General features: G+C 43.8%; 1 protein-coding gene across 4 annotated transcripts in view; it reads left to right on the top strand.

The window, feature by feature from the left end:
• The window catches only part of WDR27 (WD repeat domain 27), a 323892-nt gene that overhangs the window by 62186 nt on the left and 240018 nt on the right, over positions 1-21688 (top strand). For all 4 annotated transcript variants that reach the window (XR_014471639.1, XM_083176279.1, XM_083176277.1 and 1 more), the window contains one exon: positions 17475-17553. Coding sequence is in view for 3 of the 4 variants with exons in the window: in XM_083176279.1 (XP_083032405.1) it covers positions 17475-17553 (79 nt within the window). In the remaining variant the exon portion in view is untranslated. The remainder of the gene's footprint in view (positions 1-17474; positions 17554-21688) is intronic.

The raw sequence follows: 21688 nt of genomic DNA, 5'->3' as shown, positions 1-21688 counted from the left end.
CCAATATTGCCTAATTTCTGGCTTTTTAACTATGCCCATATGTAACACCAGACCCCAAAACGTCATCATCTCTACTGCATCTACAGGGGTCCACCTAGCAAATGATGACGTGGGGTTTTGGGCAATAAACTGCTGGGCATATAAATTACTTTGGTCCACCATTAAATTTATAAAATCATCAGAGAAAAAGACTTTGAAAAAGTCAATTTCTTTGAGGCCTGTACTATCAAATTGGATTCCTGGGTTGGCCAAAAACTCAGGAACCTGGGGCTCAAAATTGTCTGGTGGTGGGGTCCATACGAGATCAATCATTGGGGGGGGGTCTCAGCTGCTCTACGGGGGCGTCTTTGAGGGGGTCCCTCATCACTAGAGGAGGAAGAGGAGCTTAAGACAAATGCCAATTCATCGCTTACTTCACTGGCTGTGTCAGTGTCAGAGGCAAGAAGGGCATATGCCTCCTCCGCTGAAAACAGTCTTTGCGATGATTGGGACATTTTTATTATTTTTAAGTGTAGTGTTTCAACACGTGTATAGTGTAGGGGGGGGGGGGTACAAACTTTATTTCAACACGGGGGGTATGTAGTGTGTATGTAGTGCTTTAACACATGTAAGTTTAAACGAAAAAAAAAAAAAGCTCCTGCGCCAAAAATTGAGCACAGATGTTGGTCAGTAACGTCCGTCACTGATCAGCGCTCAGCGGGCACAGGACACCCACAAAAGCACCGTGGGTGTAAAAACAATAAAAAAAAAAAAGCCCACAGCACTCTCCAAAAAAATAAATAAAAAAAAACTGCTGAAAAAAAATTATATCAACCCTGTGCCAAAAATGCTGTTCAGTGATGTACGTCACTGATCAGCGCTCAGCGGCCACAGGACACCCACAAAAGCACCGTGGGTGTAAAAACAATAAAAAAAAAAAGCCCACAGCACTCTCCAAAAAAATAAATAAAAAAAAACTGCTGAAAAAAAATTATATCAACCCTGTGCCAAAAATGCTGTTCAGTGATGTACGTCACTGATCAGCGCTCAGCGGCCACAGGACACCCACAAAAGCACCGTGGGTGTAAAAACAATTAAAAAAAAAAAGCCCACAGCACTCTCCAAAAAAAAAAATTTAAAAAAACTGCTGAAAAAAAATTATATCAACCCTGTGCCAAAAATGCTGTTCAGTGATGTACGTCACTGATCAGCGCTCAGCAGCCACAGGACACCCACAAAAGCACCGTGGGTGTAAAAACAATTTAAAAAAAAAGCCCACAGCACTCTCCCAAAAAAATAAATAAAAAAAAACTGCTGAAAATTTTTTATATCAACCCTGTGCCAAAAATGCTGTTCAGTGATGTACGTCACTGATCAGCGCTCAGCGGCCACAGGACACCCACAAAATCACCGTGGGTGTAAAAATTTTTTTTAAAAAAAACCCCACAACACCCTAAAAAAAAACAACAACTGCTGATCAGTGATGCACCACTGATTAGCAGTGATGAAACACTGATTAGCAGTGAGTGGCAGCAGGCACACAACTGTGGGTGCAACCTGACAGGGTTTATATATATATAAAAAAAAAACCTGCACCCCAAAAAAGGTGCTGATCACTTAGTTTATAGTGATCAGCACAAAAGGGGGGCAGCAGATACAAAATTAAAGCACACAATTTAAATGTCTGACACAATGACGCTGCTGCAGCAGCAGCAGCAGCAGCAGCACAAGGAAGTCACACAAGGAAGTCACACCAGGAGCTGGCACCAACGCTGATCAGGTCAGTATAGGGCACAGATGGGCACGGAGACCGCTCTGCACGCTGTTCCTGACCGGAATGGCGGCTGCAGGGCTGTCTCCGTTATTTCATCTGAGGTGAAATGGCTGTGATTGGTCCGTCGGTCCGACGGACCAATCACAGCCTTTGGGGGCAGGTGGTGTGAGGTGGGGTGACCACCAGTGTCACCCTTACACCCGGTGGTGATTGGTGCTGTACTTTACAGCACCAATCACCACCGATCCCTGTGTCACCGGCGAACGTTATTCGCCAGTACACAGAAAAACGCTGTAATTGGCTGTTCACATTGAACAGCCAATCACATCGATCGCCGATGGGCGAGGGCATCGCTGCCCCCCCTGGGCAATGAGGGAAGATGTCTGCTGTCAGGGACAGCAGACATCGTCCCTCTGTCACCGCGTCTCTAGATGCGGTGACAGTTAAATGGCATGACGTACATTTATGCCATGTGTCGGGAAGTACATCCCGACCATGACGTAAATGTACGTCAAATGTCGGGAAGGGGTTAATCTTCATTTTTTTGATGATTTTGCTGATGCAATGTTGCTCATCTTTTCAGTAAACAAAGTCCGGCCGTAAATGTGCGGTCCACATTACCTAGAGAAAAGTTTATTATGTGGTGCAAAAGAATAGACCAAAAATAAAATCAGTGTACAGAACACCAATCTGAATACATCCTTTGACATAAAATATACCTCAAGTTCCAGTGGCAGCTGCAGAGCAGTTCAAAATTCAAAGAGGAGCCACGCCTATTCACCTATTGCCTGACGGGCGATGTTTGTTAGTGTTTGGAGTGGCAGTTGGTGTGGCTCCCCTATATTCATTATGGAGAAGCCACTAGGCCTAATTCTGCATCAGTTGTAGATTTGCAAAAACAAATCTCAAAACTGCAACATGCTCGGGGCCACCCAGTATGCCTGGTCCTTCCCTGCAATGCGATTTGCAAGCACATCGCAGAACTGTGACTTGCTCACATAACAATGGCAACCCCCTCTCTGGGCAGCATAGCTACAAAGGAAGGCACCCCAAAAATGCTTTGGACCATGCCAACCCAACACAGTGCATCCGCCCTCCTGCCATCATTCAGACTGAGGTTGCATTTTCCAGATTGCTACCACAGTATGAGGCTTTTTGCATGCACATTGCATGTTGCACACATGTGCAGAATAACATAAATGGCAGAATTTTGATTCTAGCAATTCTGCATTCACTGCTGAATAAGGCCCACTGCTCACAACCCTTCCAATTTTAAAAGGATAGTCCGAATTGAGGGGACTGTACTGCTCTTCCTCAATTGGCATGTTCGGAACTATTGTGACTTGGATGGCATCTCTTTAATGACCAGGTGCCACATGCATCAGAGGCAGAGGCCTGTGGTACTTTTAAAGAATGTTTTAGGAGTAGGGCAAGTAGGTTGTTGGCCAGTGACTGCTATAGTAGAACATCCAATAGTTAATATAACTTCAACTGAGGTATACACATACGTTACTTGTGTCTAAATTCTTGGTTGGGCTGGATTCTGGATGTAGTCAAAAACTTTGTTTTTCAGCAGGAACAGGAACCAATACTGATGCCTTTTTAGTTTTCCCATTTTGCCAACTACCGGGGATGCAGAATGATGACTTATCCATTGCTGTATGACTTGTTGAATTTGATATATGCTCTGGTATGTCTCTTAATTGCAAGGGCATTGTGTGATTTAAAACCTTTAGTTTATCTACAGTTCTGCGTTAGTTTTGTATCTTTTGTTCTGGTGTCTATACGATTCATATTATTATATTTTACATAGACCACATGGTGGACACAACATGAAATCTCATATATGAATCTTACTATAACTATATACTTAAAGCAATAAAGAGGGAGGACAGCGGGACAGTGTCCAAATAGGGGCACTGACCCGCTGTAAATGGGACATTTGGGAGGAATGTGAAAGTGTAATTGATAAAATAAGCTCTACTACCCAGACTTTGGCCTTTGAATTTGACATTGAGGTGGATATTGAGGGGGCCCAAAATTCCTAAAAGTCCATGAGCCTATCAAAAGGAGTTTTATTAATCTTTATCAAAGTCAGGTACTCAAAAACCCCCATGTTGAAATCCTACCCTTTAAACAAGTGTGCAAGGTCCACATACAGATCTCGGAGTGTAGCCAATGAACAGTTGATAATATTTTTTGTTACAGACTTCGTGAGTGGCTTCATTATCTATGCAGGAGCTGCAGATTTCATCTGTATCAACATGTATCTATCCAGTTATTTAAAAAAAAAAGTTTAGTTGAACTGTTAATTTCCAATGGGCAAGTTCCTGCCAGCTGACTTGAGTCATGCCCTCACTTGACTACCTTCCATATTTTCCATCATAAATTTTGCTTTTGCTTTCCCATGCAGATTTACTGCCAGTTTTCCACACTTTTTCTAATTTGTTTTCCTTCACTGTTGTAGCATGACATATTTCATATTTCACTTGTGAAATAATCCTTGTAAAATTCAAAAAAATGTATCCTCTAAAAAACCTACTTTGCTGCTTTAGGTAATGCACCATGTTTCTCCTAGTTTTTTATGGCTTACATGTGTGCATTGACATGATCTACAGAGGATTCTTCTGGATAGTTCCGCTACTACTTTCTACATCTTATTAACTTTTATTTTCATTTTATTGACTGCTGAATAGAATATTGCATTTAGTTGGTGACAACCTATATTGTTTCTGAAATAAAGATGGTGATGAAAAGAGATTGCCCAGATCCGTCAGAAACAATAAAACCCCATACACATGGGGCAATGGAAGGCCTGTGCTGAGTAAGGTGCTTAAGCACAGATTGCTAGTTAGCTCCCATTGCTGCACACATGCGATGCACCTGCAGTGTGTGCTATGCAATATTTTGCCTATGCTTATAGGTGATCTTAGTTGGATAGACAGTGCATGGATTATCTGAGCGGACAATGGCAAAGAGGGAGACCGCACATTGCCATAGGGAGCACACACGGAGTGATCCGTGCTTACTTTATCTTACCTTAACTTAAAAAACAGCATAAAATCGCTACGTGTGTATGCCCCTTAACTCATTCCAGCGTGCTATGTATCTTGGGTGATATTGGACCCAGATTAAAGGGCTGACAACAAATGATACATACACTGCTCAAATAAATAGAGGGAACACTTAAACAGCACTATGTAACTCCAAGTCAATCACACTTCTGTGAAATCAAACTGTCCACTTAGGAAGCAACACTGATTGACAATCAATTTCACATGCTGTTGTGCAAATGGAATAGACAACAGGTGGAAATTATAGGCAGTTAGCAAGACACCCCCAATAAAGGAGTTGTTCTGCAGGTGGTGACCACAGACCACTTCTCAGCTCCTATGCTTTCTGGCTGATGTTTTGGTCACTTTTGAAAGCTGACGGTGCTTTCACTCTAGTGGTAGGATGAGACGGAGTCTAAAACCCATACAAATGGCTCAGGTAGTGCAACTCATCCAGGATGGCACATCAATGCGAGCTGTGGCAAGAAGGTTTGCTGTGTCTCTCAGCATAGTGTCCAGAGCATGGAGGCGCTACCAGGAGACAGGCCAGTACATCAGGAGACGTAGAGGAGGCTGTAGGAGGGCAACAACTCAGCAGCAGGACCGCTACCTCTGCCTTTGTGCAAGGAGGAACAGAAGGAGCACTGCCAGAGCCCTGCAAAATTACCTCCAGCAGGCCACAAATGTGCACGTGTCTACTCAAACAGTCAGAAACAGACTCCATGAGAGTGGTATGAGGGCCCGACATCCACAGGTGGGGGTTGTGCTTACAGCCCAACAATGTGCAGGACGTTTGGCATTTGCCAGAGAACACCAAGATTGGCAAATTCGCCACTGGTGCCCTGTGCTCTTCACAGATCAATGCAGGTTCACACTGAGCACGTGAAGGACATGACCGATTTGGCAGTGGGTTAGTAATGGTGTGGGGTGGCATTTCTTTGGGGGGCCGCACAGCCTTCCATGTACTTGCCAGAGGTAGTCTGACTGCCATTAGGTACCAAGATGAGATCCTCAGACCCCTTGTGAGACCATATGCTGGTGCGGTTGGCCCTGGGTTCCTCCTAATGCAAGACCTAATGTGGCTGAAATGTGTCAGCAGCTCCTGCAAGACGAAAGCATTGATGCTATGGACTGGCCCACCCGTTTCCCAGACCTGAATCCAACTGAGAACATCTGGAACATCATGTCTCGCTCCATCCACCAATGCCACGTTGCACCACAGACGGTCCAGGAGTTGGCGGATGCTTTAGTCCAAGTCTGGGAGGAGATCCCTCAGGAGACCATCCACCACCTCATCAGGAGCATGCACAGGCCTTGTAGGGAGGTCATACAGGCCTTGTAGTGAGGCCACACACACTACTGAGCTTCATTTTGACTTGTTTTAAGGACATTACATCAAAGTTGGATCAGCCTGTAGTGTGTTTTTCCACTTTAAAATGGGTTAATACATTTGATTTCCATTGATAATTGTTGTGTGATTTTGTTGTCAGCACATTCAACTATGTAAAGAAAAAAGTAGTTAATAAGAATATTTCATTCATTCAGATCTAGGATGTGTTATGCAAGTGTTCCCTTTATTTTTTTGAGCAGTGTATAACATACAAGGTATATACTGACACATGCTCAATCATTTTAGTAATATGACGCAGGTGCATGAAAGTGAGGGGTAATCTTAAGTAAGAAAAAGCACATTGGGGTAAATTTACTAAAATGGGACTTTTCTATTGATGATGGGATGTTGCCTATAGCAACCAGTCATATCCTATCTATTATCTTGTAGAAGGTGCTAAATAAATAAGTAGAAACTGATCCTATCTTCAATAGAACTCCTATCTTAGTAAATGTACACTATTGTTTTCCCTAGCACACTGAAGGTATCAGTAATCTGATTTATAAACTATGCTGTGTTCTGAGCGAACTTGCTTAGTGTTCTGGGCCATCTAGCATTGCTCAGAACACTGCTCTGCATCTCCCCGTGTGTAGGCCCCTTTTGTAGAATTCAGAGATCTTGCTTACATATATCTGCAAATATATGGGTAAGCCGACTGTCAAGGCTTCTCTGACTATTGGTGGTCCCTATTGTTATCTGGATGTGCAGTGCGGCACCCCAAAAATCAGCATAAACCAAACGGCCTAGAGCAGCACACCAGTGCAATAACTAAAGCAGGGGTAGCCTGGTTATTGATATCATTCAGTGTGCTTGGGGAAACAATGGGCTACTATAAATGATACATATGGTTAAGATGTAAAATAAAAATAAAATAGTTTTACAAATTTTTTAATTTATACTACAATATTTTCTTTAGGAAGAGTATAAGATATATATTTGAACAGCAGCCATTGCTTCTCTGTAAGATTATTTCCTTTGGGCACTGCATGGAGTGCTGACAAATGACATTGAATGGGGGGAGGGAGGGAGTATGCTCTCCCTGCATGTGTGCATTGGCAGGCTAAGTATCTGTTTGTTATTTGAGTATTTGGAGTGTGTAGAGTACCTGTCAGGCTCGGAGTACCTTGTGGATCCGTCTGAGGCCCTGAGGATTGGCTATCTCGGTCTGGAGGAGACTGAAGTATGGCAGGCCGAATGTAAGTCTTTTTCATAGAAAGAGTCCTGTGGGAAAGGACCAACCCCATGATAAGGATGAAGACACTGGAAGATTAATCGGGAGGCTGGACCGGACTTGAAGATGAAGTAGATAAAGAGGAGGCTGGGTGGCTGCACCAGAAGACTTGGAGTGACCTTGAAGAAGAAGACAACGAAAGCATGCCGGAGGACCTTCCCAGACGATTGGACCAGACTTGAAGAAAAAGGACAATGAAGGATTATCCGGAAGGCTTCGCCAGATGACTGGGCCGGACTTGAAGAAGAAGACAATGAAGAATTATCCAGAAGACTTTGCCAGATGACTGTGCCAGACTTGAAGAAGAAGATAAATGAAGAATTATCCGGAAGACTTTGCCAGGTGACTGGGCCGGACTTGAAGAAGACAATGAAGAATTATTCAGAAGACTTTGCCAGATGACTGGGCCGGACTTGAAGACGAAGAATACTGGTACCGGTTCACCGGTATCAGTGCAGAAGCTGGTTAGCGGACGGAGGTACAGGTGCAGTGCTGGATTGCAGGTAACAGGTGCAGTGCTGGATTGCAGGTAACAGGTACGGTGCTGGATTGCAGGTAATAGGTGCTAGAGGCAGGTAACAGGTGCTGGATGCAGGGAACAGGTACTGAATTGCTGGTAACAGGTGCTGGATTGCAGGTAACAGGTGCTGGATGCAGGTAACAAGTAATTGATTGTGGGTAACAGGTGCTGGATTGCAGGTAACAGGGACAGGATTGCAGGTAACAGGTACAGGATTGCAGGTAACAGGTACTGGTAAGAGCATGAGCTGGAGCACAGGTTAAAGCTTCCTCTCTAAGAATTGACAACAAAGCACTGGCGTCTTTTAGCCCCAGGAGGACTGGCTTTATCCCCCTGGGCTTCCTTTTGATAGGTGCAGTTCGCAGGAACCCGGCGCTATTGGCCAGGTATGGCAAAATGGCGGCGCCCAGCAGGAGACAGGAAGCTACTTCTGTTCCCCCGCCGGGAGCGCATGCCGGGACCACCCAGAGGAGGATGGACACAGCCGGGCTGACTGAGCTGCCGCGCTCACCCGACCTGCACTCGGACAGCCAGCCAGCAGGCCCCGCCACCGGAGTGGAATAGGTAAGCGCCACAGCCCAGCATCGGCCGTGACAGTACCGCTGAATAGGGACCAGGTGTCTGGTGTCAGTGGCTGGGGGCATATAGGAAGGAAGGTCTGTGTACATAAAGAAAATTTGTATACCCCTACAAGGGGAAAAGGGGGAAGGGGGCACTTAGACTTGAGCTGGATCACTAGCAGCTGCTAAGGAATGTCAGGTTAGTCAGACCTGAACTAGATAAATACCAAAGAAAAAAGAAAATGGAGGAATGCTGGTATTTGATGCAAGTTGACCTCACATAAGTAATGGGGGAGAAAGGGGAGGGGCTGTCCATTCCTATTATGCCTCGAATCGGGACCATATAAGTGCAAATGCAAGGAAATAATGTTACCGTCCACCTGTTAATTGAAGACTGTGGTGTGTCTTGTTCCTCCCAGGGACTCAAGGTCTGAATGTACTTGGCCGAGTCACCATCCAAGAGTAGGGGAGTACACCCAATGGCTGCAGTCAAAGATGGTGGTATGGGGATCCTCCTGTGCAAATGGCAAGGTCCAAATTGTGCAAATGGTGTGGTCCAAGGGATGTTTCGTGGCTGTTCTGGATCAGTCCATAAAATGTGAGTGGGCAAGGCCCTGACGCGTTTCACTGTCTCAGCGGCTTTAATAAAAAACACCCTGGCCGCCCGCATATTTACTTACATTTGTGGAGTTGGCAGCCGGGACCGGGTTGCTGAGTGGGAGGGCTGCTGGCTTGCCAGGTTGGTAGGCCGTCTCCTACGGCGGGGTGGCTGGGTGGCCGGGAGCCGAGAAGGCTGGGTGGGCAGGCGGACGGCTGAGGCGGACCTCGTCATCCTGTGCAGTGCTGCACTAAGGGCCGGTGCTAGGGTGTTTGGCGCCCTCCCGCAATCTTTACATTGTGGTCTCACAAGGAAGGGGCATGGGCACACAATAGTACTCCCAATTCAAATTATTACACAGCACCAGAGCTGTAACTGTGGCAGAAAAGGAATTGTGACCCCCCCCCCCCCCCCCCCACCACCACTACAGAGAAAACAGGGAACAAATGTAGGGGCATGGCCACATAACAGTACCAATAACACCATTATTACACATTATGCCACATGCCGTAATGGCCATTCCTCATTATGGGCCTTATTCTAGTTCACTCTTTCTGACAAAATCCTTCTTAGATGGACAAAACCATGTGCACTGCAGGTGGGGCAGATGTAACTTGTGCAGAGAGAATTAGATATGGGTGGGGTTTTACTTCAAAGTGAGATCTATATTGCAGTGTAAAAAAAAAGCAGACAGTATTTACCCTGCACAGAAACAAAATAACTCACCCAAATTGAATTCTCTCTGCACATTTGACATCTGCCCCCCAGCAGTGCACAAGGTTTTTTCCATCTAAGAAGGATTTTGTCAGAAACAGTGAACTAGAATAAGGCCCTATGCTTCACAGTAATGTCAATTACAAATTATGCCACACATCGTGATGTACCTTACACATTATGCTATGCGTAATGCCCCAAGTTCTTCTGCTTATACACATAATGCTACCAGTAGTGCTCCTTAAACAATGCCCAGTACTGCTTTGTAATCAAGTCCAGTCTAGCCCTGAGCCAAGCAAAGCCTACATAGGCATGGAATTTATTTTCAAATGTGTCGCCAGCTCATGAGTCAATTGGAGCTCTCGGTCCGACAGCCAATCAATAACTGCAGCTGCCGGACCACAAGCTCTGATAGTAGTTGCATTGTTTATACATAATGGCCAATGTATCCCACAGTAGTAGCATTGCTTATACATAATGCCCAATGTATCCCACAGTAGTAGCATTGCTTATACATAAAGCCCACTGTTGCCCTCATTATTCATAATGCATTATACATAATGCCCACACTAGTTTCTGACAGCAGTAGCACCCTGTAACGCCCACACTAGTTGCTGACAGTAGTAGCACAGTGTAACGCCCACACTAGTTGCTGACAGTAGTAGCACGTGTAACACCCACGCCGGTTGCCGACAGTAGTAGCACCGTGTAACGCCCACACCAGTTGCCGACAGTAATAGCACCGTGTAACGCCCACACCGGTTGCTGACAGTAGTAGCACTGGAAGGTACCAGGGGTGCCACTTTCTGTAGAGCACAAGGAAGTATTTTATTTTATTTTAAGAGGAGTGCAGGGACACATATATTATAATACATCCTGAACTGCTGTGCTGGCTGACTGGACATATATATATATATAGGGAAATTGAAGAGGGCACCCACCAAATTGTAAAACATCAACTGGTTTTTATTGGCATCTGATAACCAAGCGTATCGACGTGACGTTACGTTTCGGTCCAATATAGACCATCCTCAGGACTAGGTACAGCATTACAAACAACTGTTGGCAGACATGCGACCTGGCATCCTTCCTCCAGAGAATGTATCATATGCCTTGATGTTGATTCATCAGTAGGAGCACCCCCCCTTGTTCTCCACATTGAATAAAGTGCGGACTACTTCCAAAAATTATATATATATATATATATATATATATATATATATATATATATATATATAGTTTGGGGGGCAAACTATAGTTTGGGGGTGCATATAAACCCGGGACAGGGCGGCTACTCAGTAGGTCTCTGCTCACTGTAGCAGAAGCACCTCTGGACTGCTGACTCCATTTTCCCTTCAAAGGCTGTGATATTTTGGTGACTTCCCCTTGATAAAGATCCTGGATTGGGATCGAAACGTTGGGACAGTTTTTGGAAAAACTGACAACTTACTTGGTATGTGTAAAACCTAAAAATCTTTTTTTCTGTTGATGAATAAATGAAAAAAGTTTTTTATCTTAAGGCGAGTGCTCATTTCCATTAGTGGATTTTTTGGATTATATATATATATATATATATAGTTTGGGGGGCACCAAAATTATATGGCCTCCTCGAGACTGGGATGATGCACAGCCTGCCCCCTCCCCTAGTGGTTATTACCTTATTCCTGGCACTCAGCTGTACCTCCAGTCTCCATTGATATTAGTGACTTCCTGCACCTGCTTTCCCCTGGCTGACCACTCACTGACGCTGACAGCAGCGACGGCTCACACAGTGGTACACGCCTCAGGGCTCCGCTGTGCTGCCTGTGTGGCGCACTGAGCCCGCTTCCAGGCTGTGCTGAGCGGGTAGCGCCGGCCCTGGCTGCACTGCCGGGTAAGGGAGAAGCCTGGCAGTGTCTGAGTGCTCAGACAATGCCCGGCATTAGACTGCGCATGCGTTTTGGGGGCCAAATCCCGGGATCCCGCTTATCCCGATCCCGGGATTGGCCACCCTAGTCTGCACCTACCTCTAATGTCTGTCTTCACTCCCCCCTCTCTCCATATCCAGTAAGATTGAAAGAGAACAGTGTCCCTTCAAAAATTGCTTTCACTTTCGGTTATGACATCTTTTAGCACACAAAGGAGACATTTGGTCCATCCAGTGGCCTCTAGTAATCATTGGCGGTACTTTACCTCATAGAGGTGAGGAGTAGTTCGCATTTTTTATATATAGATTTTCTAAACATCAATTGTTCTAAAGATTTCATTTCAGAAGAATGCAACGGTCAGAATATTTTGATGTTATGAAGTTATGTTGATTGGAAGTTTCCTTTTAATTACTTTAATTTCTATAATTTACATTTGCATACAGCAAGCAAAGTTAAAATATATTGACAATTGCTTTGATGTAAAATTAAAAAAACACCAGCTGTAAATAAAATCAGTTTTTTTTTTCAGTTTTAAAAAATGAGGTCGTCTGCATTTTATATCATTACGATGACTAAGAGGATGGAATTTGAGTTTTTGATCTAAAAATACATGTTAGTTTAAGGCATTAAATTCAAGAAAGTCCATCACATTTCCACATAAAATGGAATGAGGCATACGAATGAGCGTGTCTTTAGCTCGCACTAACTAACCACAAAAATGCAGCCAAAGGTACCAGAATCTTTCACTTCTAAAAATGAATTGCAACACTGCCAGTAAAGTATTTATGCATTCAAAGACCTTCTAAATGATCGATGATCACACTTAATTAAAATGAGACACTAGATCAACTATACAGAGAGACGGAAAAGCAATTTATTATCTTCCCACAAGACGATCCATGAGTGCTTTTACAAACTAAGCTAGACATTTTTACCAAATGGCATTTGTATTTCTGGCTATTATTTTTCTGCAGTAAGTTAATTAGTTAGTGGCTTTCGAAAATGCAAAGTTCTTACCACTTTTAAATATATTCCTGATGAGCATTTTTTCAACCTAAGGCTATTAAGATGACTTTTTTTAATAACCAACTTTATGGCTTTAACAATGGGGGTTATTCAATCCCGGGTCATGACTGTCGCTCCGTTCCGACAGCCGTGACTCTGGCCCGTTTTTGGCCTGCTTGGAGACTGGTGAAAAGGGGGCGTGTCCGCATAAATGGCCATGGATTGTCAAGATTCAGCCGTGATCGCAACAATTCACGGCCGTAAACGACAAAATGGGCCCGACAGCTTTTAAAGTCGGGGCCATTCTGTCGATCTGCCTCTTCAATGTGGTCGGTCAAGACAGCATTGAATAGGCGTCCGCGGCTATTTCCCTTGTTAGAAATAGCGGCGGGGATTGCATACCCCATGTGAATGCTGAAATAAGTTATCAGCAATCAGAGGGTTTTTCCTTCTTTCTTTTTTTCAGTTGCACATTTTGTTGTATTTGGTTGCACATGTGTATGATCCCAAAAAATAAATAATATATATATATATATATATATATATATATATATATGCAGGGTAGAAATAAGCGGCACTCGGAGGCTGAAGTGCTAGTGAAGAAGTGGAAGTTTTATTCCATGTGCCCAAAAGAAAACGTTTCGGAACTCGGGGGCCCCGTCGTCAGTTCAGGGAAGCTGGCTGGTGGGTGGGCCTAAGTCCCGGTTGGGGGGTGGAGCTCCAGAAGTTAACAGTCTCCCCCCGGCTGTGGCATTACCCTGCTGGCTGGTTGGTGCTGGTTCTTGGAATACGGGGGACCACTACTCATTTTGCCCCCCCCCGTGTTTTGGGAACCAGGACCGGCCCTTGAGCCTGGTGCTGGTTTTATAAAATCCTGGGGACCCCTATTTGTTTTGGCCCGCGATTTTATGAAACCAGGACTGGCTCTTTGAACCCAGGGCTGGTTATGCTCAGGAGGGGGGACCTCATGACATTTTTATTTTATTTTTGTTTTAACTCTTTTTATACCAGAACCATGCACAGATCACAATGATCTGTGATCTCATGAGAACTACCTACCTCTCGCGAGCAATTCCCCTGTGCTTGTCTACAGGCAAAGCCACCGGGCGGGTGGGTGGTTCACTCAGAACGGCTAGGGGGGCCGCATACGGCCCCCGGGCCTGAGGTTCCCCACCCCTGCTCTAGATCCATGACCTTGGCTTCCAGAGCAATCACCTGCTTACATCTGATACGGACATACTCGCCTTTGTACGCAATGTCCATCAGCAAATACATCTGACAAGATGCACACTGGTGGAGATTCTCAACCTTAGTCCAACTCATTTTACCTAGTTGGAGAAACTGCTACTAAATCATTTACTATTAAATACCAGTACAATAGTACCAGTACAATAGTATTACAGAACAGTAATCAAAAATATACTTAAATGTGCTCCAATTGGTCTGACCCTCCTCACAGTGTCCGGCCACGCTCTCTGGTGTGAGATTGCTTGTCCGTCTTTATGTGAAGGTTGCTATTGTGCACTCTGTGGATCCTTCATCAGGTCAGGTACCTGGGCCTCTAGCAAAGATAAAGGAATAACAAACAGAAACAGCATGGACGCAAGTCTCTTGCACCTTGGTTTAACCCCTTCCTGGTTTTAACTCCTTCATGGATGTAACTCCACACTTAAACAATGGTACTTGAACCAATGGCACTTGAATTCGCAAGCTCAATACATTCGCTTACCTCCAGCAGTAATGTACTGTATTAATATACTGGTAATTGATGCATGCTTGAAATTTAAATACATTTTTTAATATTTATGTGCTGAATGAAGAACATATCTCAGTGGTTCCCAAATGTACCAGGGCTTATAACCTTGAGGAAAGCGTTTGGGAATCTATGGCATAGTGATTGTCAGATGACCAATATTTGTAACACAATTCACTGCTTCATACGTCTTCATCTGTGTTTAGCCACATGAAATGTATGTGCTAACCACATATTATTAACGAAAAAGGCAGCTCTTATTTAAAATTAATATAAATTTCTTGTGTAACAGAAGTCACATACACTAGTTAAAAATAACTTGTTTCCTTTATTTGTAGCAGGTAGACCACATACAGACTTGACAGCTTGGCAATTCACAAGTCACAGCATAACATGTTAATACACAGGCTTCACAATGTGGGCACAACCAGAGGTTCCTAGCTTAGTCCCCACACCCCAAGCCTATTGCCCATCCACGAACTGGTATTGGGAACCCTAGCCCTCTGCTCTGAACAAACATTTTAAAGGAAATTGCAGGTGTTGGTAATTAGCCAAACCATGATTCTTATCATATTTTAGGAATACATGGACTGCTGCTGCTCTAAATCCTGATCCTGCTGTTCCATATTTAATTCGTGTGGAACTATGCTGTCCCTGCCACACTTGTTATATTACAGTCATGACACTAGTCCCATTATTCGATGCCCAGCAGACTCCGATGCAAAACATCATTTCCCTCGCCTTTAGATGTTAAGGGGCATATATCTACTTTAGCACTACTTACATACAACATGCAATGTCCCAAAGTCTCCTCCCCCTAGCGCAGTGAAATATATAAAGGAGCAGGTTATTGTCTATTATTTCTGCATACAGTACAAGTGTATGTGGAAGCATTTGTTCTGTATATGTTTTGTATAAATGAAATAAAAACTTGTTTTAATTGACTTGAGAGATATTTTAGGGCCAAATGTAATAGTTTGAGAGTTTCAGAAAGTAAAAGATTTTTCACAATTTTTTTTTTTTAAATCGGCAATCATTTACACTGAAAATCCAGGTTGATTTTTACCATTTAATTGATTGCTACTTTAAAAAAATGGGACAACCTCCCAAAATCTCTCACTTTCTGAAACGCTCACCCTATTACATTTGGCCCTTAGTTTTTTCTGTAAATAAAATGAATGGACATTACAATTTTGTTGAATGAGATACTTTTAATGTTGAAATGGAATGCTTCAGAAACACAGACATCTAGTGTATAATTGAAAAACCAGACTTTTGGATATATCCTGAGCAGTTGTGTCACAATGTAATAAAATATTAGAAATATGTCTGACATAAAAATGTCAATTGACTTGACCATAAAGATAATTTTACAAGGTAATTCTTTCCACTGCAGCCTCTAACTCATTTATTTTTTGGTGAGACATCATCCTAGTGGTAAACCATTCATTTCAATTTCTCATGTCATGGTTTGTTAAATATAGCTAAAAAAATAAAGCTGATCTATAAAAGTGCAGCACTTTAAGCATTTGGATTTGCAGGACAAGAGTTTTGCACATGTGGAAGTGCAAAGTTTTGGGACGTTCCTTGCTGAGTGTTTGCACTACAGTATGCATGTGAATGCACAAACTTAGCATGTGTACAGTTTTTCTGACTTGCCTTTGCCACATCTTCTGCAGGTAGCACATATTTGGCTTCATTCAACATTTTTAGTGGGAAACCCTTTGCATCTTCATGGAACACTTTATATTGAAACACAAATGCTCATGTGTAGATTTAAAAATACAGTGAAAAGCTTTAAGTGTGCATTGATGACACATGTAATTAACAATTTATATCTCACATACGAAGTGATTCGTATTTGGATGCCAAGTTTTCCTGACAGCCAAATACATATGAGCGTGAAGTCTGCACGGATCAGTCAGACCCGTGCAAGCTTTTGTATGTAAAAAGCAGAAAAATAAATAAATAATGTAATTTAAAAAAATGGTGTCCTCCCCCCCATGAGCATAACCAGCCTTGGTTCTTTAAACCGGTCCAGGTTTTTCAGATACCTGAAAAAAAATCAAATAGGGTTCCCCTGTATTCAAAAATCAGCACCGGCTCTTAAAATGGTCCTGGTTACAAAAGTACAGGAAACAAAAAAGGGGTCCTCTGTATTTTTTATAAACAGCAGCAGACTCCCAACAGCCAGCGATGTCATGCCACAGCCGGGGGAAACTTTTTATAAACGTTCTCCCAGTCACAATATGACACCCTGGCTGGTCAGCCCTGGTTGGGTCCCTGGGTAGTGGGGACCCCCACCCCAATAAAGGGCCACCCCCCTCCAGGCACCCCTGACCAATCCTCAACCCCATGGGCGGTGGATGCTGGGCTGATGGAATTGAAATGGTTCAAAAAAGAGTGTTAAAATATGATATTGGGGTTTGTAGTAGAACTACAAGGCCCAGGAAGCCTCCCCCATGGGTACCTGTGAATAAAAAATTATACTTACATCCCTCGGGCATAGAATGGTCCTCTACTTTCATGTAGGTATCCAGGGGGGTAAAAAAAGACCACTAAACCAACAAAACCCGATATCAATTGAACTGAGGAGCCGCAAGTGCCTTCTCCTGGAGAATGAGGGGATCCCCATTGCCGTCAGTCACTGGACTTCCCTCAGCCTATCAGGAGTGGTTCCCACCATAGACGCCTATGTTAAAACCCCAAGCCGTTTTTATTTATTTTCTGGGTATTTTCTTCTGAAATCATAGCCAAAATCAGCGGTACAAATTTTAGTAAATGAGCAGACCACAATAAAACGCATGACCATGGCTGAGTTCTATCAATGGTGTACTCATTTGTACACCTGAAGTTGACGTTCTTAAACAAAAAATGTAAACTTAACTTTATGAGCCGTAATGCAATTTTTAAATGAATATATCATTCCTGTAAGTATATATTGCTATCTTGAAAATGATTAATTCAATTGTTTCACGTGTTCTATGCAGTGGTACAGATGAAGGTAAAGGACAAACCACTTGTTTTCAACTCTAAAATCAAGTCATCTGGGTACACTACAGCGCCAAGGTGAGTTAGGCCAAGACTAGACTGAATATTTCATTATTACATAAGCATACTTTGGAAAATGTAACATGTTTTATATGGGATTTTAGATACATAATATCCATTTTTTTACAGTGATGTTCCAGTTTTGGATAAACTTTGTATTGGGTTGTTTTACAAACTCATTATTTTTGTGAATTTTGACAAATAATGGCCTGAAAGTTGTGATTTGAAACAATAGCTAACAAACAGTTTCAAAAGACTAATATAATATTGAGAGTGCTACAGAGTTGCTTGATTATCGCTCAACCAGAGCAGATATGTTCATCTTGCAGCGAGCCTCCAAGTGCGTTAAACAGCAGCTCTAGTCACCCCATGGGGACTCTGGAGCACTGAGCATATTTGCATGCAACTTTTTCCATTATGATGTGTCTTGTTCACAAAGCTGTGTAAATAGAATGCACAAACAGCTTCTGCTGATGATATTGATATGTAGCATGCCTATATCCTGCATGCAACCTCATCTGTATCAGCATACAATAAGCTACATAACATTGTTTTCCAGAAAAAGTCTGTAACATACTATTTCATTTGTAGATACAGCCACAGTTAAAAACAGAAGTCATCTCACGTATCTATTTAATCAGCAGAAGCTGATATTGCACCCAATACAGACTAGGAAAAGTCGCTTGGCACTATACACCGAGCTACGTATTATGTGTAATGTGAAAGTAGAGTATTGTAGTTAGCCTTTCCTATACATTTAATTGTGTACTAGTGTATTGGACTAGTCATATGCCTGGTCACCTTGGTCCATCTGCTGCTCTGTCCCACTTTGTTTCATCTTTTTGTAAATACTTACCCTCTTCCCATTGCAGAGTGGTCCCTATTTAGGCATGTGCTGTTGTTTGCTGCAGCACGAGCTCTTCAAGGGAAGGTGTATACACCGGCTATCACTGCTTATGCATGTGTTTGACAGGACAGACCTCAGTATTACATCCTGCCATCCTACCACTAATGTGAGATCATTGAGATTCAGAAAAATGCTTTTTTTAAATTGTTTGAGATATTAGAAGTTAGGAGTTTGGTGTAGCATTGTTTGAGGAATTTATTCTCGATTATGTTAAGTGGGGCTAATTCCGAGTGGATTGCATAAGTGGTGGTGGGACTCTGCGAATTGCGCAGGACAGGTCCTGCAATCAATGTGCAGAGCAGTGAACACCTCTGCCTGGGTGACCAGCAGAAGCATTCCTTTGGAAGGGCCGGGGGCACGGAGCCCAGCTTTTTTATGAAGCATGATCCACTGGTTTCCACTGGAGTTCCACTGGAGCAACTGCAGGGTTATGGGCGAGTCCCAGTGATCGGCACAGATAGCAGGAGGAAGCTAGCAGCCAATTGTATTTGAGCTCTGTGATCTTGCATCCAGGCTCACCTGTGATCATTTTGACAAGTGGAGAATTTGTCCAATCAGCTCTGAGGTAGCATTTATCAAGTGCATACAAAATGTAGGAGCTGGCTTGTTGTTCACTTCCCGGTCCAAAAATAATAGGGTGTGAGAATCAGAAAGTGAGAGCTTTTGGGAGAGTTTTCCCATTTTTTTTTTTAAAGTAGCAATAATTTACATGGCAAAATCAACCTGGGTTTTCAGTGTAAATGATTGCTGCAAGGGGCGTAACTAGAATTGTGTGGGCCCCATAGCAAAATTTTAAAAGCCCCCCCCCCCCCCCCCCTTCACCATGTCACTAAAATGCCCCTTAGAGGGGCAGAAAAAATGGGGAGAGTGAAAGAAAAAAGGGACAGGGACAGTGCTGCACACCAAAGGGCAGCCCTTAATGCAAGAGCTGTGCTTTGCTTTACTAATAGCATATGTTAGTGCATAAGCGATTAGTATGGATGCAGTAGCCAGCGGAGGGGGATGGCAGATGTTAGAATATCCCACCCAGAGTGTTGAGAGAGGTGAGAGCATAAAAAAGACAGAAAAGGGTATGGTTTGAGATTGAAAAAGGGAGACGGGGAGGATGAGAGGGAAGAGAGATGAGACAGAGAGTGCGAGTGAGAGAAAGAAAGAGGTGGCATGGGGGTAGAGGAGAGGGAGTAGGATTGGAGAGGAGAGGCAAGGCAAGGATTGAAAGGGTTTACAGGCATCCCTTTTTTGTGCCTCCCCCCAGTTCAAGAGGTGCTGCAGCAGGTCTTGCTCTCACCTGCAGTAACTGGTATTCTGTGCTGCTGCACCTGCACCATTCTCCCACAACGGCGTCTCATCTCCAGCTCCATCTCCTGCAGGGCAGATGACCTCCTGCGCCCCAGGTCCCACAGTGGCGGGTCACACGTATCCTCGCTCCATCGTCAGAAGGTCTCTGCTCTGCCTCCTATGCCAGCTCCTACAGCGGTGTCCCAGTTCCAGCTTCTGCAGCGGCAGGGCTCCTGTGCCTGGCTCCCGCAGTGGTGAGTCACATGCGCCAGGGTAGCAGCAGCTGGTTTCCTTGGTTCCGGCACGGTGGTGTCTTTTAACCAATGCTGGTGCCGCTGAAGGGAAGGGCAAAGCGGGCAGCTATTGCCCGAGTGGAAATATTTAAAGAAAGTGTCAAAAGGTGCAGGGGATAGCCTGCTGGGCCCGGGCCCCCCAGCCCCCGGGCCCCATAGCAGCTGCACCCTGTATAGTTACGCCACTGATTGCTGCTCTAAAAAATGGGAAAACTCTCCCTAATGCATTGTACACACCAGGACGACTAGGGCCTGATCCCCTCAATCTAGATCCAATTCCGACCAATTGGATGTAGATTGTAGGTAGATTGGGTCCTTTTTTTCCCTGTTCTGGTCCGATCCCGATCCGATGCGCGGCCCCGCGGGTCGGTCGGTCGTTATTCAGATCCTACCTGCTGCAGGTAGGATCTGAAGAACCACCATACAGCCGGGTGCGGGTCGCCATCGGATCGGACCCGCTCACAGTGCACATCGTGAGCGGGTCGTGCCCCCCCGCGTCACCGTGAGCGGGTCGGACGAGACACTGACGACCCGCTCATGATGTGCATCGTGAGCATGTCGTCGTGGTGTGTACCCTACATAAATCTCTCACTTTCTGAATCTGACACACTATTACATTTAGCCCTTAATTTGCAATACTTGAAACATCTTCCCCTTAGTTCCTTGAACTCTGTATTTATGAAATTATTTATAATGTTATATAATCACCTCTTTGCCTTATAAGCAATTGAACATGATAAAAGTATAGTATTCTGCTACTTCCTTATATTACAAACTTTCTAATATCTCTACAAAATGTATACACACTTAAACAATGTTAATTAAGGACAGAACAATACTGTTCTGTCCTATATTAGCATACTACAGAATGATCGTGATATCCCTAGGTTTGATGTGCAGCACATCAAACCTAGAGTCCGTCACTAGCGACCACAGGAGCACACAATCACCTGTACACACTGAGTGATGTAGGGGATATGTAGTTATGAAACAGCAAATCGGACCAACATTGCTCCAGTATGTACCTGGCTTTACCCACAGATACAGATGGAGCTGCTCTCGTTGGACGGGGACCTGGCGCGACTACCGCTATCCGGCAGGTCTGACCATCCACCAGGAATGTGAGACGCTCGCACGTCCCTTCTCCGCCATGCGCCGTCCGCCAGCTCCACCATCTTTTGGCTAGCTGGCGGACTGAACGAGAGTGTCTCCTTCTGTATTGATATAAAACATGTAGTGTTATAATGTATCCTAATTAAAGCATGTCAATGTATTAACTGAAATTTCATTACTTCTACCATTGAGCACATTTAACAAGCATTATATGTTAAAATCATTTTAATAAACATAAATACACAACATAATAGCAATAATCATATAATCTTAGCAATAACTATACTAAAGCAGTTGGATTTTTTTTTCCTGCTTTACAGTTTCCATTCACTGAATTGAAAAAAAAAAAAAATTTAGGAATTGACTAGAGAATTGGCTCAGCTCGAGGATGAATGCTTGAGCCACACAGAGTTTCAGTTATACTGCACTGACTAATTCACATACCAGTCCTTACTACCTATATAATGAGTATCCAGAGTGTAGACACATGTTTCTTCAATTATGTGGCGACAGTATATTTCTTCACATGCTTTACAGATCACAACTTGGGCTAGTATTGTGA

This window comes from Crinia signifera, chromosome 3 (assembly GCF_055691185.1).
Source record: "Crinia signifera chromosome 3, ASM5569118v1, whole genome shotgun sequence".
NCBI lineage: Eukaryota > Metazoa > Chordata > Amphibia > Anura > Myobatrachidae > Crinia > Crinia signifera.
The sequence above is the reverse complement of the archived record's forward strand: the minus strand, read 5'-3'. Positions and strand labels throughout refer to the sequence as shown.